The sequence below is a fragment of the Rhinoderma darwinii genome, chromosome 2, assembly GCF_050947455.1.
Source record: "Rhinoderma darwinii isolate aRhiDar2 chromosome 2, aRhiDar2.hap1, whole genome shotgun sequence".
Taxonomy (NCBI): domain Eukaryota; kingdom Metazoa; phylum Chordata; class Amphibia; order Anura; family Rhinodermatidae; genus Rhinoderma; species Rhinoderma darwinii.
In genome coordinates this window covers 434,686,329-434,713,662 of record NC_134688.1, presented here as the reverse complement: position 1 = coordinate 434,713,662, position 27,334 = coordinate 434,686,329, and the positions used below count along the sequence as shown (strand labels likewise).

Genomic DNA, 27,334 nt, shown 5'->3' with positions numbered 1-27,334 from the left:
CTGCTGCTGCCACTCTCCGCTCTGCTTTGACGTCACTCACCGTCAGAAGAAGGCAGGAGGTCTTGCAGCAGCGTTCTCACTGGTGTAGATGCCGGCCCGGGAGTGGACCAGTCCAGTCACCTGACCTGTCACCTGACTGTCAGGTAACTGGACTGGTCCACTCCCGGGCCGGCATCGATCCCAGTCAGAACACCGCCGCAAGACTCCTGCCTTCTTGTGATGCTGATCGCTGCTGCAGTCGTCTGGCATGCAGGGCGCCTGTCAGCAGCGATCCGCTGTTTTAATACAGCTGCAGCGCCCAGCGGGACATTTTGCAGACCGCCCGGGACGGCGGGACATCGGTGAGAAACCGGGACTGTCCCGCCGAATGCGGGAGGGTTGGGAGCTATGACTATAGGTTTACATAGGCTTTGAGGTGCCAAAACATAAGAAATACCCCAACAAAATACCCCATTTTGTAAACTACATTCATTGCGGGTTGTAAATAAGCATTTTGATCCCACAAGTGTTTAATAGATTATTAGAATTACATTTTTTCCAATAATATGGAGGTTTAGCTAAAACATTTTAATTTTCACAATCAAAGGAGAAAAAGAACCACACAATTTGTATAATCGTTTCTCCTGAGTACAGCAATACCCCATATGGACACATGGCAGGGTTTAGAAGGGAGGGAACGCAGTTTGGTTTTTTTAAGCTCCGATATTGCTGGAATGGTTTTCAGGCACTATGTCGCATTTGAGGAACCCTTGAGGCCCCAGTGCAGTGGGAACCCCGAGAAGTTAAGTGTCTAGCTCAGGCCACTGGAGACACACGCCGCATAAAAAGGTTGCGCAGGTTCTTCAGACTACGGTAATACCCCACATCTGGTCATAAACTGCTGTTTGGTCGCACTGTCAGGCTCGGAAGGACTGCCATTTGCTTTTGTAATGTGTGGATTTTGCCTTCTAGTAGTTTTGTTTGTGGTTTTACTGGTATTTCAGTTTATAATATAGGGGCATAAGTGAGCTGTGCAGAGTATGTCAGGGTATAATATTGTGGTATAATAACAGGGTAAATAAATGATGAAATGAATAATCCATAGATGTGTGGTGCTCTTTGACGCAATACATTATGTATAGGCCAGGTTTTTTTTTGGGGGGGGGGGGCAGGGATCGCACTAATAAATGGTGTCTATTCCTACCCCTTTTTGAATCACACTTTGCACCTTTTTTGGGTCTTTCTTTGCTTTTTGGGGAAGGTCACTGGGAAAGTGTTGCCATGGAACAACGCAGGGTATTGAACAAAATATCTGTGCTTCACTATTGGCTAATCTTGCTTCTTCACTAGCCCCATGTGCAGCACAAGGCCCCAAAACATCATAATCTTTGCTGCATCTACTTCCCCTTTCCCATCCCACTTCCCCTTTCCCATCCCTTGGTTGAACTTGATGGACATGTGTCTTTTTTCAACCGTACAAACTATGTAACTATGTAATCTAGGGGAGCCACTTGTGGGATCTAGCAAATTGTGACACAGGGTTTTAGGTAAAAATCTACAGGGGGGGAAATGTAAGTTAGCGTGGGCCATCATTTTGCATCATTGCGTTGCAAGAGCCATAACGTTGACATTATTCGACGTATATTTATGAAACGTTTATGAATTCCTTTTTTTGGGGGGGGGGGGGATAGCAATTCCTCAATAGTTTTTTTTTTCTGAACATGTTAACTTAAAGGGGTTTTCCAATACTTTTTTTTTTTTTAATCACTGCAACGCTTCTCAATTTATCGATTAATGCCCCCTGAATATCGTTACATATATTTTAATTTTTTAACCCCTTAATGACCGCCGATACGTCTTTTTACGGCGGTCATTAGTGGGCTTTATTCTAGAGCGCCGCCAAACTACGTCGGCGCTTTAGAATGAGATCGCGCTGCAATCAGCGCGTATATCTCCAAGCCTCAGCTGTTTGCTGACAGCTGAGGCTTGGAGACAACGTTAGGGGAACCTCTGATAGGAGGAGGTGACCGCTGTGAACAGCCTATCACAGAATGCAGTTATGGGGGCATTATACTGTATAGAAACCGCTATAGGGACATTTTAGTGTGTGGAGGGCAACGATGGGGGCATTTTACGGTGTCGGGTCAGCTATGGGGCATTATACTCTGTGAGTAGCACTATGGGCTCAATATACCCCTTGACACTGCCCCCCCCCCACAGTATATTATATACAGTAGTATAGAGCAGGCTCGGGATAAATATAAATGTAATAGCGTAGCATGAAAATAGGGGCGTGGTATTCAAAAAGGGATGTGGCCTAAATCCTTCATTAATTGTAATCGAGGTTACATGTTCAATTAATCGTGATTTAGATCTAGATCATAATCGCCCATCCCTAGTGCTAAGCCTATGGGTTATGTCAGGTGTCGATGTTGCGACCTGATGTGCAGACTTGTTACCCTTTTGGCCTGTACTTCGGATGTTACTTTTTTCACTTGAGTTAAATGAAGTCTAATGGTTTTTATTTGATCTTTCTGTGGTCATTCTGTGATTTCTGCAGACTTGCCATTTATCATAGATGTTCATCCAACAACATTTACAAATGTAAAAGCAGTTTCTCTTTTAATGTCAGTTTTTTCTTTTCTTAAAAAGGACCTGAAAGCTTTCCTGAGATATGTTTTAGTAAAAAAAACAAACAAACAACTATTCAGGAGCAACTGTTCTTAGAACTCTGCATTGTGCCATTCCTCTGTTATTACTCCTGGAAATGTAGGAATGAATTAAGAACTGGGTGTTACCATTCCCCTTATCAACGGAGTGTGTCTCTGAACAGTCTGACTGTCCAATCAGTGCTGACAGAGTCAGACTGTGAAGGGACACACACCCTATTGACATGTAGAATGGTAACGCCCAGTTTTCAGTTTATTTGTAATAACAGAGGAACGGCACAGTACAGAGTTGTAAGAAAATCTTCTCCAGAATTGTTATTTCATGGGGAATGCAAGTACTTACAGAAACAGACATGTCAGGAGAACTGACAAGGCCTCTTCAAGATTTATAAGGCATTGTTCACACAGTGCAGATTAACTGCAGATTTTGTATATCTATATCTATATCTATATCTATATCTATATATATATATATATATATATATATATATATATATATATATATATATATATATATATATATAAAAAATTTTGCATAAAGTAACGCCTAATAGATCTGTTCTCCTGGATCCAATTCTGCTTTTGGCTTATAAAATGCATGCAAAATCTACACTGTGTGAACAAGACCTAAAACATTGGTCATGTTTTAAAACCATTACAAACAGATTAGATTAATGTTGTTCATGCTTTTCTTCCAGGTTACCCACAGATCCAATCAAAGATTTCAAGTCATGTTACAATGAAAAGTTTCACATCCTCTTGAAGTAAGTGGTCATTATAAAGACGTATAAGTGGCGACTGGGCTGTTGTGTGCAGACACCATATAAAAAGCAGAGAACCTCATTCCCAATATTTTAGCACCTATATAACTTTGTCACTTATTTCTCCCTAACGTTTATAAATGGCCAAAAAAACGAATTCTCTATCCCATTGTTGTCTAAAATGTGTGACTCTCCAGCTGTTGTAAAATGACTTGCAGCTAGACAATGGCCGAGTTCAGCTCTGCTACAGGATATGGTGTCCTTACTTGTATACTGTACAAATACAACTGCACGCTTCCATTATGGATTGTGTATACAGGGTAGATGTCAAAACAACTACAGGTGCTCTTAATGTAATACTACATTATTATTTTCAAAGGATTTGTCTAGCTAGACAGTCCCTTTCCATAGGCTATACTTTATTAAAGTCCTGCAATCGGGACTTTTCTAATAGCTGCATTGTCTAGGGAAAGCAATTGACACCCAATGACTTTAATGAGCACCATTTAATGCTTTGTTGTCACTGCAGGTAAAACGAGCAATTCTATATTTGCTCCCCTGGAACCGGACAGCTGTTCACCATTGTTTACAACATTGAGTCCATATTGTAAATGAGATTTTCTGTTTAGAATTTTGGACAGTCCCTTTTTGTTAGATGGCTCTCCTGTTGATACATTGATCACAGAGAGTCACTTCTGGCACCATCTGCAATCGACTGTAGTTTGTGCTGTAATCCGGCATCAAGCGCTCAAATCCTTTGCAGCGCCACCACAGGGGAAATGAAGCATTACACAGTTCCCGATAAAATCAATGACCTTTTTAATGCACAGACATGCTGGGTCCTCCAGAGTGGGACCTGATCTTTGTGGCTGCGCTCTGTCTTGGCTATAGATGAGGTTTCTGATCTTAGCATTTCTTAATAGGGTATTTTAAATTGGGTTTTCTAAATTGGACAACCCTTTTAAGATCAAGGACTTTTGACCCCAAATTGTTGTCACATCCGTAGTTGTATAATAGTAATAAACTATAGAAATTACAAAAAATGTATAAACTCTTCAATATATTTACCCTAACGATTCTTCCCTGTACTCGCACCACCGGTTTATTCAGCTTCCCCACTGCTCCTTGTTTAGACCCATGCATGATAAGGTGTCATCCATGACGACGTCATGTCCGCTGACTGCAGTGGCAAATCGCCACCAGAGGAATGTGACCTCACCATGGCGGATAGTGATTGACTTCCTGGGTCAAATGACAGGACGTACTCATGAGCAACATGCCATGATACAAGGGAGTATATGAGGACCGCTGGGGGACTGACCAGATCAGTGTGGTTATAAGCAAGATTTGATACGGTAAGTATATTGAAAACGTTATTATTTTTTTATTATGCGGCCATAAAAATCAATGTCAGAAGACAATGCTGCAATTATTTATTTTGCAGAATATCGTTTGACATCCCATAGTTTTTTCTTCTCAGCGAGTGCTATATTCGTTTTCTTTGTTAAATTCCTGGTAATCTGTGTTTTTGAGAAACTAGAACCAGGAATAACTGAATGCGCATTTTTCCCTGAATAGTGTTGAATAACATAGTGGTGATGAACTGGCGATGAAGGATTAAAAGGTCTGTTTATGACAAAATGTAACGTGCTTTAGAAAGAACCAGTTGGTTGCTGTTCTCTTGAATTACTCCTGGATTAATGTTGTTTATGTTTTAACCCTTTTACGTTTTTATTTTTTTACTCCGTGATTTCCAAGAGCCATAACTTTTTAAATTTTCTGTCAATAGGGTGGTGTGGGGGCTTATTTTTTTGCGGGGGGGGGGGGGGGGAGTTCCGGACCGAACATAGTGCAGGGAGCCGGGCTCCTAGCATCATAGTGATGTACGATGCTAGGAGTCCCTGCCTCGCTGCAGGACAACTGTCCCGTACTGTAATCATGTTTTCAGTACAGGACAGTAGTTCCACGGAGAGGCAGGGACTCCTAGCGTCGTGCATAACTACGATGCTAGGAGCTCGGCTCCCTGCACTGTGTTCGGACCGAACATGCTCATGTGAACCCAGCCTAACGCAGCGTATGTGCCCTGTGTGAACCCAGCCTTACTAAAATTCTCAAACTCCTGATTGAAAACTTTACAACCATTCTTATGATTTGACTTAGGAACCTTAAAAAACGGAACCTCTGTATGGAATGAAAGGTTTCATTATTTCAGGTAGATTCTACATTGCTTTATTATTGTCTTGCTAAATACAGAAATGCTAAAACGGTAATTGTATGTTTCATTGATGTACAGTAAGCTCTTTCCTCTGTTTGTCGGGGTTTTTCAATTACAGGGCGGCGCTGCCATCTTAGTAATTTTGGTTTGCCTTTTTCATTATGAAAGCCTATTCACTTTGAAACGCCAAGTCAAGAGTCATTTACTACACGTTGTAAAGCAAAGTTTTGGGCTCTTTCTAACCATTGGTATATAAGAATAATGAATATGGGGGTTTTTAAGCGGCCGTTACGCTCCAATATGAGCATTTGGGATCCGTCTCACCAGAGGTGTATAGGGATTTTCTCTTCTAAGGGGCACTTAACTGATTGTCAACCAAAACAACATGCCCATTAAGTTTCTACAGTTATCACACGTGTAGATTGTGCGGCACTTTTGTTTTTAACCAGAATTAACATATAACAAGCGACCACCTAAGAAAAACTATTCAAACCCAAAATAGTTCAAAGTAGAAAAAGAATGTAAACACCTCTGTGAAGATCACAGAAAATAAGTACACCCATAAACAGTTCGTTTTAAAACACAATTAAAAGAAAAAGGGAAATAACTCAGAATAGGGTCACAGACCGGGTGTACTTATTTTCCCACCTGGATTCTGAATTTTGGTTTCTGAATATACCCTGTATACTGAAATCCGTTGTGTTTTTTGTTGTCACCAGAGGTTATTTATGGTGCAGTTCCTTTCATCTGAATTTGGTTGTTTCTGCAGCAGGTGTATGGATATCGGCAAGTCACATACAGATGAGAGCAACTGCAGATTATGTTGCAGAAGGCCTTAGGCTAGGGCTACAACAGCGACTTTGGCCACGTCAAAGGTCGCACAACCAAAGATTGTGTCGCCCTGCCTGCTTCACATGTAATGAAAAGTCAATGTGGCCGCGTTGCAACCTGCAGGTTACCATGACACGTCAGTTTCAAGAAATATGAACCTGCAGGATTTTCTACTTGCGGGTCGCAACGGGGCCTATTGACTTTCATCTCCTAAAATAAAAACCATGCGACATAGCAATCTTTGCTCGAGCGACCTGTGTCACGGCCAAAGTGGCCGCGTAACCCAAGCCTTAGGGTGTGTTCTCGCTTAGCGTAAACACTGCGAGTTTAAGTAGCATATACAGTAGCAGCAAAGTCAAAAGTTTAAAAAAATCTCATCCACGTGTCGCAGAAATAAACAGCGCAAATTGACTTGCTGTATGGATAATAAATCTGCAGCATGTTCATTTATGTTGTGAAAATGCTGCGGAATTTCTGCGTGGAATATCTGGTCAGAAGTTCAGCGGTATTTACGCTCCGTGTGGCCTTACCCTTATAAAAGTTGGTGAGTACCACACAATTGTTATTTAGGCCCTGATCAATTAAAACATGAAATTGAAGGAGGGTATACTTAATTTTTCCCATGACTATAGGTGATCTATAGTTCTGGCACCTATAGCTCCACATGGCTTGGGAACCCCTTTTTCAAAAGTAATGGCTAATTTGTTAAACTGGCAATAATGGTTATGTTTTAAAATAATAGGTGGCGATCAGTGCCTTAATAAAAAAAAAAAAAGATAATTGTGGGTTTTAAGTGTGAAGAGGTGCATTAGGCTTTGTTCACATCTGCGTTGGGGTCCCGTTCTGTCGTTCCGTCGTAGCTTTCCGTCAGAACGGGACCCTCAACAGACACAAACTGACACAGACGGAAACCAGAGGTTTCCATCACCATCACCATTGATTCCGCTATTGCTTCCGGCAAAACGACGGTGCACAACAGAGACGAGCTGAAATCATGGGCACCGGATTCATCACCATTGAAATCAGTGGGGATGGAAACGGAAACCTCTGGTTTCCATCTGTGTCAGTTTGTCTGTTCAGGGTCCCGTTCTGACGGAAAGCTCAGACGGAACGTCAGAACAGGAGCCCAACGCAGATGTGAACAAAGCCTTCTAGAAACAATCTGTTAAACCTGTGCCGTGCAGGCTCTTGGATAGCCAGCAAGAGTGAAGAAACAAATATCTGTACACCTGCCTATTGCTATAGGGCTTTTCTTTTGAGTTGTAGTTTTTAATGGTACCATCTAATGTACTGGGAAACTTTAAACAATTATCTTGTTGGATGGAATGGAAAAATTAGTTTCTTGGGTTTTGTTTTTATGATGTTCACCATGTGGTAAAAACGACATGTTAACTTTATTCTGCGGGTCGATACAATTACTGCGATACCAATATGATATTTTTTACATGTTAAAAAGGTACATGAAGGGAGAGACTCTTTATAATACAAACACAGGTAAAAAGCAGGACCAAGTGTATGATGTATTTTAAAGTCCCTGTTATAGAGGGCATGTGGCTAGGGCAGTATGCTATCTTATATATAAAGTCAGTAAATAGGGCATAAGCTATTAGGTTAAGAAAAGGATGTACAAGGTATATCTTTTCTGAAGCAAATAACCCCTAGAATTGGTGAGTCAGATAGTCTTACCCATGATAGTAGTCCTGGTGGCCTGGATACCTGTGTAATGGAACCCCGACGTGCGTTTCGCGATGTCCGCTTCCTCAAGGGGTGTTTTATAAAATAAAAATCTGTGAAAAAATGTTTGGGGTAGTTGTAGTTGTAGCTGTAGCTGTAGTTTTTGTTGGTACCATTTTGGTGTACACATCAAATTTTTATCAGTTTTTTCTTTATTCTTATTTTGGGGAGGCGAGTTGACTAAAACCAGCAAATCTGCAGTTTTTCCTAAATTTTTTAGCGTTTACCATGCTGCATAAATAACATGAGATTGTACTAGTTCTGACTTTTACAGACGTGGCGATTCCAAATATGTATTATATTTTATTGTTTCTATTATTTGATAAAAAAAATGGGGAAAGGTGTGTTTTGAACTTTTAACACTGTATATTTTTTATTATTGTTCAAAACTTTTTATGAAATTTATTTTGACTTTTTATTTTGTCCCACCAGGTGACTTAAATATGCGATCGTTGGATCGCTGATACAATACATTGCAATACTTATGTATTTCAGTGTATGGTACTTTTAACAGTCTCCTATTTACCCTTTAGTGACCATCCTATTATGACGGAGAAATTGATTGTTTTTTGATCGTTTCATTTCAAAAGCAATAACTAACTTTTTATTTTTCCGTAGACATAGTCGTGTGAGGGCTTGTTTTTTGCGGGACAAGTAGTTTTTATGGCACCATTTTGGGGTACATATAATTTATTGATTAACTTTTACAAACTTTTTTTGGGTTGCAATAGAAAAAAAATCTGAAATGTTAAATTCATATTTAATATCTGTATGAGGGCTTTTTTTTTGCGAGATAACTTATCGTTTTTTTTTACAGCTTTCACCGTGTGGGTTAAATAACATAATAGTTTTATAGTTCAGGTCCTTACGGTTGCAGCAATACTAATTATGTGTAGATTTTTTATTTTTTTTTAAGGGGAAAAATTGGGTTTTTAATTTATTTATTATTTACTTATTCGTAACTTTATTGAACTATTTATTTTTTACTTGGTTTCAACTGTATTTTTATTGAAAATTTTCAAAATATACACATAACATTAGGACGCATGGGTAAGCCATACAATCCATTTGACATAGCAGTAAATTCAAACAGACAAAATAAGACACCAGGAAAAAACAAAAAAGGGGGGGGGGAGGGGATAATCAGAGATCAAGCTACGGCCTAGTCCTGAGATATCGGAAGCCAATACTTATCCCACGGATCCCACACCACTTTAAACCTGTCTAGCGTGTTATCAATAGAGGCCGTCATATACTCCATAGTGCGAATTTCCCTAATTCTAGTCATTAATTCGATGTGAGAGGGAGGGGCGGTCTGTCTCCATTTCCAAGCTATCAACGTCTTAGCAGCGGTGAGAAAGTGTCGAAAAAGTCGGGCTAGTGGTTTCTCCAGGGACCTAGGGGGGACATTCAGGAGATAATGAAGAGGGTCTAGAGGAATATCCTGCTGTAATACCGCCATCGCCAAATTCCTCACCTCCAATATTTTTTACTTTTGTATTGCAGTGCATTGTACCTATCCGGGCCTAATAGACTTTCACTGATGGCAGACCTGGGGGGGCTTTTATAGGCCCCCAGCTGCCATGGAATCCATTGGCACCCCGCAATCTCGTTAGAAGGGCGCCAATTGGGTGACAGAGGGAGCCCCCTCCATTTGAAATTACTTAGATGACTGTGGCATCTAATGGGTTAGATGGGCGGGATTGGAGGTAACTCCAATCCTGCCTGTTAGAGCAGGAGCCCAGCTGTCTTTAGACTGCACAACACCCACTCTAGCCGACACAGGACACCCGTGCTGGGTTTATGACATATCACCATGAATAGGCAGCGCTGTGGCATAAGAAACCTTGAAGGGGTTTTCCAGCCACTAACAATTGATGGCCTATCCTCCGGATAGGCCATCAATAGCTAATGGGTCGGGGTCCGACTTTTTGAGGTTTTGCAGACTTTTCTCTCATTGAAGTAAATGGGAGAAAAGGCTGCAATACCTGTGAATCGCCGCTAAATTCGCGTCGACGATTCACAGTGAGTAAGAAGAAATTAAGGGGAAGCAGCGCTCGTAAGAGCACTGTGGCCCCTTCAAAACAGCAGATCGGCGGTGGTCCCTAAAGTCGGACCCCGACCCATCAGCTATTGATGGCCTATCCTGAGGATAGTTCATAAATTTTTAGTGGATGGAAAACCCCTTTAATGATATTAGTGAAAAGACATGTGGGTGGCTATTAGTAGGGCTTATTAGGAGGAGCAACATGGCAGACCTGGGGGTCTTCATTAGGCCTCCGAATGACATGACAGCCCATCGGCACCCCACGATCGCGTCGCAAGAACGATGGGATGACAGAGGGCCCCCTCCTCTTTATAATGGCTTAGAGTCTGTAGTTGCTATTGACTGTGGCATCTAAGTGGATTAAACAACTGGGATCGGAGTTCTCTACGGCCATTACAGCGAGGTTGTCTTTTGTAGGGGTCTGCAGAGGCACTGGGTACGAGGAGGGTAAATATACATGCTGCTATCTATTGGATAAATTTATAATGGCCAATTTTATTTATTTTTTTGGGATGCTGTGCCCCCCTTCCCCTGCAGCTAAGTGATAACTATATATGAGGGGGGCTACAATTTGGGTGACTCCTGGTAAAACTGGGAGAGTTGATATGTTTGCTAGTATCTGCTAGCAGCTTTTATAAATAACCTGCCATCTATGAGGACACGTTACCTTATTGTCCAATTCTGTAAAAGTGTTATTGTTGTTATCAGATTGATCTACTTTTTATTAATATATTCTCTTGATTACAGCATTTCTGAGATTGAGCCTTTTCTATGTGAAGACTACAGGAAACAGTCTGCAATTCTTGGCAGCAACAAAGTAGATCTCCCGTACGGAACCCGGAAAGGAGGCAAGTATTAATTTCTGTGGGATTTCTGCATTATTATTTTTATTATTATTATTATTATTATTATTATTATTAAGACCTTCTTTATCTGACGTTTTCACTTCTGGAGCTCCAAAGTTCAGAGCCCGGTAGGCACTGCCTGTGTCACCCACCCCCTTTTTTTTCCCTCTTACTGGACTGTGCAAGATGTGATTTCTGTGAAAAATGCAGCTCAGGAGTCTTCTTAGGGTATGTTCACACGGCTGAAAACGCCTCAAAAAACGGTTGAAAAAAATGGAAGCTGAACGCCTCCAAACATCTGCTCATTGATTTCAATGGAAAAAACAGCCTTTCGTTCCGACGAGGCGGTTTTTACGCGGCCGTTTGAAAAAAATGGCGCGTTAAAAAACACCTTGTAAAAAGAAGTGCATGTCCATTTAGGGTTATATTGATCTATGGCTGTGTTTACATCAACGTTGTTCTTCCATTGAAGGGTTCCGTCTGAGGTTTCCGTCGGGTTAACCCCTCAACGGAAAGACAAACCGATGTGACAGAGTTCCGTTGTTTTTGACAGAATCAATAGCGCAGTCGACTGCTGATGTGAACAGGCCCTAACTGATATATTTCTTCCTCACTAAATAAGGGGTTCTGATCATTTCCTTAACCCCCTCCCGCATAATCACGTACATGCACTGCATAGAATGCAGTCATTAGTGCATTTCGTCGTGCATGTACGTGATGGATATCGTGCGGGCACAGGAACTGTGCCCGCACGATCGCCGTGGGAGCCCATCTGGGACTGACAGCCGTGCTCTCGCTGCAATGGCTAGGATTGGAGAAACCTCCAATCCTGGGCGTTTAACACCTTAAATGCCGAGGTCAATAGCGACCACCACATTTTAAGTTGTTTGACAGAGGGAGGGAGCTCCCTCTGTCACCGATCGGCGGCACGCGAATTCAATCACTGACCTCCGGCGTGTTGCCATGGCAGCCGGAGGCCTAACAAAGGCCCCCAGGCCTGCCCTGGCTGTATGCCTATTAGGCCGTGCCAGAGGCAAAAACATTTTTTTTCCTATCCCCCCCCCACCAATTTTTTTAATAAAAGTTAAGCAATAAGTCCCATGTACCACAAAATGATACCAATGAAACTACATCTCGTCCCGCAAAAAACAAGTATTCGTATGGCGACATCGAGGTACAAAATAAAAAGTTACGGCTCTTGAAATGCAGTGATGCAAAAACAAATAATTTTTCTTTAAAAGTGTTTTAATTGTGCAAAAGTAGCAAAACATAAAAACATTGTGCTTTTCCCCTGTTATTCCTGTTAGAAGTTTATGAATAAATTGACAACTGGGTGTTACCAGTTGGGGGTGTGTCCCTAGACAGACTAAAGCCTCATGCACACGAACATATTTTTTTCCTCCCGTAAATACGGGTCCTTTGTCACACGTATTCGACCCGTATTCCACCAGTATTTACGGACCCGTGCCCGTAAAGACGGGTCTGGTGTCACCAGTATTCCACCCGTATTGATTGACTCGTTTTCTCTGCGCTAATCGGCAGCACCTTCTCTATATCAGTGCTGGAAAGAGAAAAGGGGCAGCCCTTTCGAGCAGAGTTTCCGCAGCGATTGAAAGTAAAAGAAGTTCATGCGTACCGTTGTCTTGGTGACGCGTCCCTCTTTTGACATCCAGTCCGACCTCCCTGGATGACGCGGCAGTCCATGTGACCACTGCAGCCTGTGATTGGCCTGTGATTGGCTGCAGCAGTCACATGGGATGAAACGTCATCCCGAGAGGCCGGACTGGAGGAAGAAGCAGGTAAGTTAACTTTTAATACTATTAACTCCAGCGGTACTCACTGTCCCGGGTGCTGAAAGAGTTACTGCCGATCAGTTAACTCTTTCAGCACCCTGGACAGGGACTATCCCCTGACGTCGCCTAGCAACGCTCCCGTAATTACGGGTGCAAACACGTAGCCACCCGTAATTACGGGAGCCCCATAGACTTCTATGGGCCTGCCCGTGCCGTAATTACGGCCTGAAATAGGACGTGTTCTATATTTTTCAACGGCCTGGGCACTTTCCCGTAAGCAAACGGGAAGGTACCCGTGGCCAATAGATGTCTATGGGCCCGTAATTACGGGCATTTTTACGTTCGTGTGCATGAGGCCTAACACCCAGTTGTCAACTTTTTCATAAATTTCTTACTGGAATAACAGAGGAGCGGTAGATTGTAGAGTTCTGAAAAAAGATGTTTCAGAATTGTTATTTCATGGTTTATACAAGTATTTACTAAAATAGACATGTCAGGAGAGATGACAGCTCCTTTTCAAGGTAAACCTAGTGATCTAAACTCTGACATAGCAATTATTCACACATCTAGACAGTGAAGGGATTTACTTCACAGGAGCAACAGAAATGTAGCTTGTCTGTATCTGCCGATTCAGGACTTCTACATAGTAAGCTGAGGTACTATTGTATTTGTGTTACTTAAGCAATATCCCAACGTTCTTGCAAAATACACGATAACAATAATTTCTAACGTTGTACTGGAGATTAACATATTTCACTGCTCAGTAATAGGAGATTAATTGCTTCGATACTAATCTGTACAGATTAACCAGTGCTCACACCAGATTGTTTCAACATGTGTTGCTCGGCAGAGGATCATATATAACTCTTATAAGACACTAGAACCAAATAAGTACAGAAAGTTTGTACCTGCGTGCACTTTACCACTTTGGGCTGAAATGTGTTAATGTGGATTATAGCACAAAAATACAAACTATGTTAAATCAGTCGTTCCCTTTATATTCACAAATATGTATAGACCACTAATATCACATTAACATTAATTATTAGAAGATTTAAAACATTCACAGTCACTTATTTACCTAAAGATTATAAATTAAATCTACTTTCTGTCTTTTGTTAGGTTTGTCCTTAACCCCTTCCCTCTTTAGCCACTTTTGACCTTCCTGACAGAGCCTCATTTTTCAAATCTGACATGTGTCACTTTATGTGGTAATAACTCCGGAATGCTTTCACCTATCCAAGCGATTCTGAGATTGTTTTCTCGTGACACATTGGACTTTATGTTACTGGCAAAATTTGCTCGATATGTTCAGTATTTAATTGTGAAAAACACCAAAATTTAGCGAAAAATTGCAAAAATTAGCATTTTTCTCAATTTAAATGTATCTGCTTGTAAGACAGGCAGTTATAATACACAAAATTGTTGCTAATTAACATCCCCCATATGTCTACTTTAGATTGGCATCGTTTTTTGAACATCCTTTTATTTTTCTATGACCTCACAAGGCTTAGAACTTTAGCAGCAATTTCTCACATTTTCAAGAAAATTTCAAAAGGCTATTTTTACAGGGGCCAGTTCAGTTGTGAAGTGGTTTTGAGGGCCTTATATATTAGAAACCCCAAAAAAGTCACCCCATTTTAAAAACTTCACCCCTCAAAGTATTCAAAACAGCATTTAGAAAATGTCTTAACCCTTTAAACATTTCACAGGAATTAAAGCAAAGTAGAGGTGAAATTTACAAATTTCATATTTTTCTGCAGAAATACATTTTTAATACAATTTTTTTTATAACACAGAAGGTTTTACCAGAGAAATGCAACTCAATATTTGTTGCCCAGTTTTTGCAGTTTTAGGAAATATCCCACATGTGGCCGTAGCGTGCTACTGGACTGAAACACCGGCCTCAGAAGCAAAGGAGCACCTAGTGGATTTTGGGGCCTTATTTTTGTTAGAATATATTTTAGGCACCATGTCAGGTTTGAAGGGCTCTTGCGGTGCCAAAACAGTCAAAATCCCCCAAAAGTGACCCCATCTGGGAAACTAGACACCTCAAGGAAATTATCTAGGGGTGTAGTGAGCATTTTCACCGCACAGGTTTTTTACAGAAATTATTGGAAGTAGGCCGTGAAAATTAAAATCAACATTTCTTCAAAGAAAATGTAGGTTTAGCGATTTTTTTTCTCATTTCCACAAGGACTAAAGGAGAAAAAGCACCGCAAAATTTGTAAAGCAATTTCTCCCGAGTAAAACAATACCTCACATGTGGTAATAAACGGTTGTTTGGAGACACGGCGTGGCTGAGAAGGGAAAGAGCGCCATTTGGCTTTTGGAGTTCACATTTAGCAGGAATGGTTTGCGGAGGCCATGTCACATTTACAAAGCCCCTGAGGGGACAAAACAGTGAAAACCCCAAACAAGTGACCCCATTTTGGAAACTATACCCCTTGAGGAAATTATCTAGGGGTATAGTGAGCATTTTGCCCCACAGGTTTTTTGCAGAAATTTTTGCAAGTAGGCTGTGAAAATGAAAATCTACATTTTTTCAAATAAAATGTAGGTTTAGCTAATTTTTTTTCATTTCCACAAGGACTAAAGGAGAAAAATCACCATAAAATTTGTAAAGAAATTTCTCCCGAGTAAAACAGTACCCCACATGTGGTAATAAACGGCTGTTTGGACACACGGCGAGGCTGAGAAGGGAAAGAGCGCCATTTGGCTTTTGGAACTCAAATTTAGCAGGAATGGTTTGCGGAGGCCATGTTACATTTACAAAGCCCCTGAGGGGACAAAACAGTGGAAACCCCCCACAAGTGACCCCATTTTGGAAACAACACCCATTGAGGAAATTATCTAGGGGTATAGTGAGCGATTTGACACCACAGTTTTTTTGCAGAAATTATTGGAAGTAGGCCCTGAAAATAATAATCTACATTTTTTCAAAGAAAATGTAGGTTTAGCTAATTTTTTCTCATTTCCAGAAGGACTAAAGGAGAAAAAGCACCACAAAATTTGTAAAGCAATTTCTCCCGAGTAAAACAATACCCCACATGTGGTAATAAACGGCTGTTTGGACACACGGCAGGGCTTAGAAGGGAAAGAGCACTATTTGACTTTTTGAGATCACATTTAGCAGGAATGATTTGCGGAGGCCAGGTCACATTTGCAAAGCCCCTGAGGGGACAAAACAATGAAAACGCCCAAAAAGGGACTCCATTTAGGAAACTACACCTCTTGAAGAATGCATCTAGGGGTGTAGTGAGCATTTTGACCCCACAGATGTTTCATAGAATTTATTAGAATTAGGCAGTGAAAATAAAAACAGTCCTTTTTCTTCAATAAGACGTAGCTTTAGCGCAAATTTTTTCATTTTCTCAACAAATAAAGGAAAAAAAGAACCCAACATTTGTAAAGCTATTTCTCCCGAGTACGGCAATACCCCATATGTGGTCATAAACTGCTGTTTGGGCAAACGGCAGGGCTCAGAAGGGAAGGACCGCCATTTGGAGTGCAGATGTTGCTGGATTGGTTTCTGGGCACCTGTGGGCCCAAAACAGTGGAAACCCCCCAGAAGTGACCCCATTTTGTAAACTACACCCCTCAATGCATTTACCAAGGGGTGTAGTAAGCATTTTAACCCTGCAGGTGTTTTGTAGAAATTAGTGTGCGCTCAATGTTGCAGAGTGAAAATGGGATTTTTTTCCATAGATATGCCAATATGTGGTGCCCGGCTTGTGCCACCATAACAAGACAGCTCTCTAATTATTATGCGGTGTTTCCCGGTTTTAGAAACACCCTACATGTGGCCCTAATCTTTTGTCTGGACATATGACAGGGCTCAGAAGTGAAGAGTACCATGCGGAGTGGAGGCCTAATTTGGCGATTTACAAAGTATTGGTTCACAACTGCAGAGGCTCAGATGTGAAATAATAAAAAGAAACCCCTGATAAGTGACCCCATTATGGAACTGCACCCCTCAAGGCATTTATTAAGGGGTGTAGTGAGCATTTTCACCCCACAGGTCTTTTCCATAAATGAATGCGCTGCGGATGGTGCAAATTAAAAATTTATATTTTTCCCTAGATATGCCATTCAGTGGCAAATATGTCATGCCCAGCTTATGACGCTGGAGACACACACCACAAAAATTGTTAAAAGGGTTCTCACGGGTATGACGGTGCCATATATGTTGAAGGAAACTGCTGTTTGGGCACGCTGTAGGGTTCAGGGCCGAGGGAGCACCATTTGGCTTTTGGAGAGCGGATTTTGCTTGGTACTATATTTGTTTGAGTATTGCTGGTGTTTTATAATGTGGGGGTACATGTAAGCGGGGCGGAGTATATAAGGGGCATAGTCAGGTGGTATAAAAAAATAAAAATAATCCATAGATGTGTGTTACGCTGTGAAGCAATCCTTTCTGCACAGGCCGGTGTCGCACTGATAAATGGTGTCATTTCTTATCCCCCTTTTGGTCCACACTCCGCGCCTTTGTAGTTTGGGGAATTTTGCTGGGAAAGTATTATCCTGGTATAATACGGGCACCGTCGCTTCCATCGGATATGATTGGGCCCTCCCTTCCTGGTTCCCCAATTTTAGGTCCTTGATAAATCGCCTCTTGAAACAGAAGAAATGTTCTCCTCGGGCACAACTGCATATTTATTTATTTCCTGACTTATTGGAGCCATAACTAATTTTATTTTTCATAGACGTAGCGGTATGAGGGCTGGTTTGTTGCGGGACGAGCTGTAGTTATTATTGGTACCATTTTGGGGTACATGTGACTTTTTGATCACCTTTTATCCTATTTTTTGGGATGCCAGGTAAACCAAAAAACGCAATTCTGGCACAGCTTTTTTTGGTTTTTTTTTATACAGAGTTCACCACGCATTATAAACTACATGTTACCTTTATTCTGCGGGTCAGTACGATTCCGGCGATACCTCATTTATAGAACTTTTTTATGTTTTACAACTTTTTGCACAATAAAATTACTTTTGTAAAAAGAATGTATTTTTTCTGTCGCCAAGTTGTGAGAACCATAACGTTTTAATTTTTTTGTCGACGGAGTTGTATGAGGGCTTGTTTTTTGCGGGACGAGCTATAGTTTTTATAGGTACCATTTTTGGATACGTGCGACTTTTTGATCACTTTTTATTGTAATATTTGTAGGGCAAAGTGACTAAAAAACAGAAACTCTGGTAACGTTTTTTACGGGTTTTTTTTACGCTGTTCACCGCGTGCAATAAATAATATAATATTTTGATACCTCCGGTCGTTACGGTCGTGGCGATACCAAATACATATGGTTTATTATTATTTTTCAATAATAAAGGACTTGATAAGAGTAAAAGGGGGATTGTGTGTTATTTGATTACTTGAAACTTTTATTGTTTTCAAACTTTTATTTTTTGCACTTTTTTTTACACTTTTTTATACTTTTTTTACACTTTTTCTCAAGTCCCACTAGGGGACTTGAAGGTCCAACGGTCAGATTTTTTTTTTTCTAATACATTGCACTACCTATGTAGTGCAATGTATTAGATCTGTCAGTCATTCACTGACAGCAAGCCGTTTAGGCTTCGCCTCCCGGCGGGGCCTAAATCGGCTTCCGTAATGGCAGAGCAGGAGACCATTGTGTCTCCTGTTGCCATAACAGCAGTCGCCAGTCCCGATTGCCTGTCAGGGCTGGCGATCTGCTTGTAACCGCTACGATGCAGCAATCGCTTTCGATTGCTGCATCGAAGGGGTTAATGGCAGGGATCGGAGCTAGCTCCGGTTCCTGCCGTTACAGGTGGATGTCAGCTGTACAGTACAGCTGACTTCCACCGCTGATGACGCCGGATCAGCTCCTGACCCGGCGCCATCTTGCCGGCAGCTACGGAAGCCGATCAGGCTCCGCCGCCGGGCGGATCTTGACCGGCTTCGGTGCTAGGCAGACCGGGAGGCCAGTATTAGGCCTCCGGTTGCCATTGCAGCCACCGGAACCCCGGCAATTTCATTACTGGGGTTCCGATGAGCTGCAAACACCTTAAGTGCAGCGATCGCGTTTGAGCGCTGCACTTAAGGGGTTAATGGCGGGGATCGAAGCTAATTTCGGTCCCCGCCGTTACAGTCGGATGTCAGCTGTAAGATACAGCTGAGATCCGGTGATGATGGGACCGGCTCAGCTTCTGAGCCGGTGCCAAACGTTTGACGTACATGTACGGCAAGATGCGGGAAGTCAGTACTTTCCATGACGTACATGTACGTCAAATGTCGGGAAGGGGTTAAAGAGGCTCTGTCACCAGATTTTGCAACCCCTATCTGCTATTGCAGCAGATAGGCGCTGCAATGTAGATTACAGTAAAGTTTTTATTTTTAAAAAACGAGCATTTTTGGCCAAGTTATGACCATTTTTGTAGTTATGCAAATGAGGCTTGCAAAAGTCCAAGTGGGTGTGTTTAAAAGTAAAAGTCCAAGTGGGCGTGTATTATGTGCGTACATCGGGGCGTTTTTAATACTTTTACTAGCTGGGCGCTCTGAAGAGAAGTAACATCCTCTTCTCTTCAGAACGCCCAGCTTCTGCCAGATCACGCTGTGACGTCACTCACAGGTCCTGCATCGTGACGGCCACATCGGCACCAGAGGCTACAGTTGATTCTGCAGCAGCATCAGCGTTTGCAGGTAACGATCTTACCTGCAAACGCTGATGCTGCTGCAGAATCAACTGTAGCCTCTGGTGCCGATGTGGCCGTCACGATGCAGGACCTGTGAGTGACGTCACAGCGTGATCTGGCAGAAGCTGGGCGTTCTGAAGAGAAGAGGATGTTACTTCTCTTCAGAGCGCCCAGCTAGTAAAAGTATTAAAAACGCCCCGATGTACGCACATAATACACGCCCACTTGGACTTTTACTTTTAAACACACCCACTTGGACTTTTGCAAGCCTCATTTGCATAACTACAAAAATGGTCATAACTTGGCCAAAAATGCTCGTTTTTTAAAAATAAAAACGTTACTGTAATCTACATTGCAGCGCCTATCTGCTGCAATAGCAGATAGGGGTTGCAAAATCTGGTGACAGAGCCTCTTTAACTCCTTGAGGACACAGTTATTTTGGGCCTTAAATTTTAAACTTTTCAGGTGACTTTTCAGTATAAGCTGTCATGTGTGTGTTTATGGGGAATAACACTATTTTGGTCATTATATGACTTGTTTATGATATTCTTTAGCAGTTTTCCACTCTGCAGGCTTTATCGCTAATTCTGAGTTTTCTTTGAGCTAGTGGGTATAGCTTAACAGCTATCATGTCTCCTATACACTGCACACATAGAAGAGAAGACTCCTGCTCTCCTATCTCTATCTGTCCCATATATAAAAGTAGTAGTAACATGGAGGAGTTTATACAGCAGTAATGAGCAGTGCAGCTGAGAATCCAGCACTGGAGTGACCTATATCTCTTACCAGCAGAGACTCTGTCTTTCTCTCTTCTCCCCCACTCTCCTCTCCATAGACTTCTATGGGCAGCAGTGCCTGTGTCTCCTCTCTCTCTACTCCCCCTCCCCTCTCAATAGATTTCTGTGTGCTCTGTATCTACTCTATTCTCCTGCTCCCCCTCCTTTCTCCATAAACTTCTATGGGCTCTGTGCCTCGTTTCTCTATCTCTCTCTTCTTCCTCCTCCTGCTCCCCATCTTCTCCCCATAGACTTCTATGGGCTGCAGTGTCTGTCTCTCCCTGCTCCTCCTTCCCTCTCCATAGACTTTTTTGGGAAGTGTGTCTGTGTGTGTTTCTGCTACCTCCTCCTGCTCCCCTCTCTCCATAGACTTCTATGGGCAGTGTGTGTGTGTGTGTGTGTGTGTGTGTCTCTCTCTCTCTTCTTTCTCCTCCCCTCTCCATAGACTTTGATGGGCATACTGTGAAGCGACACATCTCCACTTCCTGCAGCCTGTCTCCTCTGCTTTGTAACTAGAGATGGATTTTGCTTGGCAGAAGGGGGTGGATATCAGGTTACAGGAAAGGAGACACCTAGTGGCAGTAACTTTACACAGAATTTTCATGTATAAAACAACTACATTTAAAGATAAGAAAGACTTTATTGATTTCCCAAAGGGAAATTAATAATGGTCACACAGTATTATCCATGAAAAACTAACAACACAGACAGGACAATCTTATCAAACAAATTGTTACACACACACACACACACACACACACACACACACACACACACACACACACATTACATTCTGTTATATTAAGAAATAAAAATACATGATAAATATGCATATACTTTAAAATGCAGTACAGTAGATAAATAACTTTGGTTATGACTCTATTAAGTAAAGAGATAGCTGTTGGCAGAAAATACCTCCTATACCTATCTCTTTAGAGCACATTAATTGAATATAGCGTCTACTGAACAAACTTTATTGAGAGTTCACATATTTAAAAAGAGGATGCTGTGGACACGCAACCGTTCAATTGAACTTTTTCAAAATCCTTTTGTTAGCCACAACACTGATCGGGTCAATCGCACGTCCAACAACAATACTCGCCTTCCTAATCAACTTGTTTAACCTATTAATATCCATAACCCTCGCATTGCCATACCGGCACAAGACCGCAACCAATATTGCACTGCATCTGTAACATCATTCTACAGATGTTAAAAGACCTGAATTGGCATAAAAAATAAAGGCGACTAGAACCCTTTCTATACAACATATCACAATTCAACTTCCAGTCTAGTTTATTGTTGAGGTGCACTCCCAGGTATTAATAATTGTCCACAATTGACACCTTCTGCCCATTAATACTCAACTCGCTAGTTTCTTGCCGCCTCCTACAGAAGTCAATTACCATGTCTTGCGTTTTACTAACGTTTAACACTAAACAATTTTTCGTTCGTTGACCATGCACAGAACTTCTCCACTTGCTCCGTATACTCCAGATCATCACCATTAACAATACACCCCACTATCACTGAGTCATCCGAATACTTTTGCATATGACAAGTAGTAGAGTTGTATTGAAAGTCAGAGGTTTCTATCGCAAAAAGTAACCGTGCCAAGACCGTACCCTGAGGCACCAACATTACTCAGCAATGACTCTGACATACATGACCCAAGTCGAGCAAACTGTGGCGTAGCAGACAGATAATCGAACACCCACATCACAGTCGGGTAATCGAACCCCAAATCATTAGCTTATCTCTCAACAAACCCGGTCGGATAGTATTAAATGCACTGGAGAAATCAAAGAAGGTGATTCTAACCGAATTTCCCTGCCATTCTAAATGTGAGTATGCCCTCTGCAAAAGAAAGATGGATAACTGCATTCTCAACCGCCACACCTGGACGATATGCAAATTGCTGAGGGTCAAGATACTGGCCCACCACTGTAGCCATGTAAGACCACACCAACGGCTCAAATACTTTCATTATATGTGACGTAAGGGCTACAGGACGGTAATCATTCAACTCCCTCGGACTACTGGTTTTTGGTACCAGGATGATCCAATAAGTTTTCCACAAAACTGGAACACACTAAGTACACTACCGTTCAAAAGTTTAGGGTCACTTAGAAATTTCCTGATTTTTGAAAGAAAAGCACAGTGTTTTTCAATGCAGATAACATTAAATTACTCAGAAATACACTCTATACATTGTTAATGTGCCAAATTTACTATTCTAGCTGCAAACGTCTGGTTTTTAATGCAATATCTACAAAGGTGTATAGAGGCCCATTTCCAGCAACCATCACTCCAGTGTTCTAATGGTACATTGTGTTTGCTAACTGTGTTAGAAGGCTAATGGATGATTAGAAAACACTTGAAAACCCTTGTGCAATTATGTTAGCACCGCTGTAAACAGTTTTGCTGTTTAGAGGAGCTATAAAACTGACCTTCCTTTGAGCTAGTTGAGAATCTGGAGCATTACATTTGTGGGTTCGATTAAACTCTCCAAATGGCTAGAAAAAGAGAGCTTTCACGTGAAACTCGACAGTCTCTATTCTTGTTCTTAGAAATAAAGGCTATTCCATGCAAGAAATTGCCAAGAAACTGAAGATTTCCTACAACGGTGTGTACTACTCACTTCAGAGGACAGCATAAACAGGCTCTAACCAGAGTAGAAAGAGAAGTGGGAGGCCCCGCTGCACAACTGAGCAACAAGACAAGTACATTAGAGTCTCTAGTTTGAGAAATAGGTCCTCAACTGGCAGCTTCATTAAATAGTACCCGCAAAACGCCAGTGTCAACGTCTACAGTGAAGAGGCAACTCGGGGATGCTGGCCTTCAGGGCAGAGTGGCAAAGAAAAATCCATATCTGAGACTGGCTAATAAAAGGAAAAGATTAATATGGGCAAAAGCACACAGACATTGGACAGAGGAAGATTGGACAAAAAGTGTTATGGACAGACGAATCGAAGTTTGAGGTGTTTGGATCACACAGAAGAACATTTGTGAGACGCAGAACAACTGAAAAGATGCTGGAAGAGTGCCTGACGCCATCTGTCAAGCATGGTGGAGGTCATGTGATGGTCTGGGGTTGCTTTGGTGCTGGTAAAGTGGGAGATTTGTACAAGGTAAAAGGGATTTTGAATAAGGAAGGCTATCACTCCATTTTGCAACGCCATGCCATACCCTGTGGACAGCGCTTGATTGGAGCCAATTTCATCCTACAACAGGACAATGACCCAAAGCACACCTCCAAATTATGCAAGAACTATTTAGGGAAGAAGCAGGCAGCTGGTATTCTATCTGTAATGGAGTGGCCAGCGCAGTCACCAGATCTCAACCCCATAGAGCTGTTGTGGGAGCAGCTTGACCGTATGGTACGCAAGAAGTGCCCATCAAGCCAATCCAACTTGTGGGAGGGGCTTCTGGAAGCATGGGGTGAAATTTCTCCCGATTACCTCAGCAAATTAACAGCTAGAATGCCAAAGGTCTGCAATGCTGTAATTGCTGCAAATGGAGCATTCTTTGACGAAAGCAAAGTCTGAAGGAGAAAATTATTATTTCAAATAAAAGTCTTTATTTCTAACCTTGTCAATGTCTTGACTATATTTTCTAGTCATTTTGCAACTCATTTGATAAATATAAGTGTGAGTTTTCATGGAAAACACAAAATTGTCTGGGTGACCCCAAACTTTTGAACGGTAGTGTAGATATACTCATATTGTACAGTTTCGCAAAAAACCTCCCCCAACTCTCCCGCACACACTTTTAATTCTCTAGTGCAGATCCCATCTGGTTAGGCGGTTTTCTTCACACGCAGCCTATGTAGTTCTTTGATAACCTCCCCACGGCGCAACAACTAATGGCAGTCCGACACTGTCATCTGAGGGTTTAGCCGTTGGTTGCGGATTTCACCCAGATCTACTAGAGACATTACCCTGTACTATACCCAGCATCTGTCCACAGTCATCATTAAATCTGTTAAAAAATACATTCAACTCTTTAGCTCTATCCATATCACCATCCACAGTCGCACACTTTGATTTCAATCCCGTAATATTTTTCAAACCCGCCCAAAACTCTCATGACTTTATTTGATAGCTTATTCTCTCATTTCTTCCCGTACGATTCTCTCCCTTCTCTGAGTTTACTCTTCAACTCCTTCTGCGCATTCTTAACCCCTTCACGACTGCCATGCGACTATATACGTTTCAACTGCCGATGCCCCGTTCAGTTGTCACGTATATAAACAATGTAATACAACCCCCTGTAGATAGCGCCACCTAAGCTCCCTCTAGGAGCGGAATCCCCGGCCAGCCCTCATAATAAAAATTAAAAACACGGAATTCATTAAAAACATCTACAAAATGCAAGCCTCGTAAGTCTTGTAAAAAAAAATGAAGTAAAAATAGTTGTGATATTCAAAGCGGTTGCAAAAATATTATCGTTTAAAGAAGTGGTTATGAGAAATGGAAAATTTGACCTGGACACAGGAGCAATAATCCTTCATGGGGACAATATTATCTGTGCAGAATTTAATGTACTCTGAATCCAGATCCACCGCCTCATCAATGTTCCCACCCGCAGGGCCGCACAGTACGTCCCAATCCGTTCCAAAGCACGCCTTAAATTCATCCTCCGCTTCCTTGCTCTACATTTGAAGACTTTTAGATTTAATTTTCGATCTTAATACCACAGGTTTATATTCCGGGTGCGGCAAAACCAAGTTGTGATCCGATCTCCCTAGCTGAAACAATAGCACCACCTATGTTAGTATACAGAAGATCTAATTTATTCCTATTATAATACAATACACCCAGCGGTGGAACAGGAGTAAGGCGGCAGAATAAGTAATTCACGTTATAGATTTTTATATGTTCTAGCTATTGACGCCGACTTTTCTAAAGGTGCACTTGTACTTTTAGTGGGACTAGTGTTCTACGTATGCCTGATATGTGTTCAGGCACTTGAAAGAGATCTTTATAGACACAATGATTATCTAAATGAATGTTTATCGTATAGGCCTGAATATCTGTATCTGTGGCTTGTATAAGTGGTAATATCTATTGCTGGGTTTCTTCGGTTGCAGACTGGTTTGTGGTATGAAGATGGTCACATAAAGGCAGATGGGGGGATATCAATGGTTATTATTTTAACTCATTTTTTCTGATTTGCTTAAACGATTTCCTTAATTTTTGTGGTTTGAATATGAGAACAACAAGGGGAATATTCAGCCAGAAGAACCATGGTTAGAACATGTTTGGACATTTCCTCACCCTCCCCCAGTCATTTTGCGTTTCACAATGCTTGTAGTCTTTTGTAATCGGTCTTAAAGAAATGAGATGAGTTGTTTTAATCAGGCTCAAATAATCTGAATTCATACAGCATTATACGGAGGAAAAGTCAATCCAAAATTTCAAGCTAGAAGAGGAGATTAACCCCTTAACGCATTATCACGTAACTGTACGTGATAAGGGTTAAGCGGAAGTACGGAGCGAGCACACGGGCTGAGCTCGCTCCATACACAGCGGGTGGCAACTGTGTTACACAGCCGACACCTCACTGCAACGGGCGGAAACTAAGATCACTTTGATTTCACCCATTTAACACCTTAAATGCCGCGGTCAATCGTGACCAAGGCATTTAAAGTGTTAAAATTGGGGGGGAGCGCCCCCTCAAACAAGCCATCACCCCCCCACCTGCGACACGATCGACCTGTAACAACGGTTGTTATGGCAGCCCCCAGGTCTGCTATCTTTGTACTCCTTTGAAGCTCTGCCTCCTGCACGGCTTCAAAGGAGACTGTCAGATTCACGATCTACCGCAATACATTAGTATTACAGTATATCAAGCAAGCGATCCAACGATCGGTGGTTCAAGTCCCCTAGGGGGACGAATAAAAAAAAAACTTAAATAAAGGGTTTTTTATGTTCCAAAAAAAATAAAGTATTGAAAGTTAAAAAAATACCTTTTCAAATTTTTCCCTAAATCAATGTTAAAAAAAAATTAAAAGTTAACATAACTGGTATCGCTGCATTTGTAAAAGTCAGAACTATCACAATATAGCGTTGTTTAACCGGTGAATGCCGTAAAAAATAAATAAATATATATATATATATATATATATATATATAAAACACGCAAATTGCTGGTTTTTGGTCACCTTAGCCCCCCAAAAAAATTTGATCAAAAAGTCGGATATACCCCAAAATGGTATCGGTGAAAACTACAGCTCGCCCCACAAAATTTAAGCCCTCACATTGCTAAATTGATGGAAAAATTAAAAAGTTCTGGCTCTCAGAACATGGCGACACAAAAGATTTTTTTAATTTGGCAAATAGTTTTATTATTTTTTTAAAAGTGGTAAAACAAAACATAAATTTGGTATCGCCGTAATGGTATCAACCTGTAAAATAAGGTGAATGTCGTTTTTACCTCCTGATGGATGCCGTAAAAACAAAACCCCTCAAAAAATGGCGTAATCGCTGTTTTTTTGCACATTTCACCCCACAAAGTTCTGCCTCCTAAGATTTTTTATTATTTTTTTTTTAGTTTTGGTTTGTTTTGGAGATCCTCAAATTTTTTGTAATCAGAGTTTATACAGAACTTTAATGAAGGTGTGAAAATACCTTCATTGGACAATACACCTTGTCATACGCCTTGGCTTCAAATCGAAATGATATTGAAGTCGACTGAAAACCTTTGTGGTTTTGGAGTTTTGGATTTCACTGTATGATCACCTGGTCTCTCCCCTCACTAAAATGACTCATTGTGAAGTATTTACACCATAAGAGAATCGCTATAGATTAATACGGCACAACCACATACAAGTAGAGAACTGTTAATATGTCCTATGTACGGTATGTCCTGACTTGCCGGTGAGGTCAATTCTTATTTCTGTACAAAAACATTGCCAAAACCGTTAATATATTAAGGAAGTTGAATAATATTGACTGTTTAGCTTACTGCTTATCTTTGGAAAACATTGCAATTATAAGCACGTCTCATATACTCATTGACAGCAT

At 41.4% G+C, this 27,334-nt stretch overlaps 1 protein-coding gene across 6 annotated transcripts in view; it reads left to right on the top strand.

Annotated features, from left to right (window-relative positions):
• ST3GAL6 (ST3 beta-galactoside alpha-2,3-sialyltransferase 6) overlaps window positions 1-27,334 on the top strand; it is a 141,376-nt gene that overhangs the window by 98,231 nt on the left and 15,811 nt on the right. For 5 of the 6 annotated variants that reach the window (XM_075850903.1, XM_075850901.1, XM_075850902.1 and 2 more), the window contains 2 exons: window positions 3,347-3,412; window positions 10,984-11,084. In XM_075850903.1, coding sequence (XP_075707018.1) covers window positions 3,347-3,412; window positions 10,984-11,084 — 167 coding nt within the window. Of the gene's footprint in view, window positions 1-3,346; window positions 3,413-5,592; window positions 5,622-10,983; window positions 11,085-27,334 lie in introns of those variants that run through there. The other variant, XM_075850906.1, reaches the window with a different exon arrangement.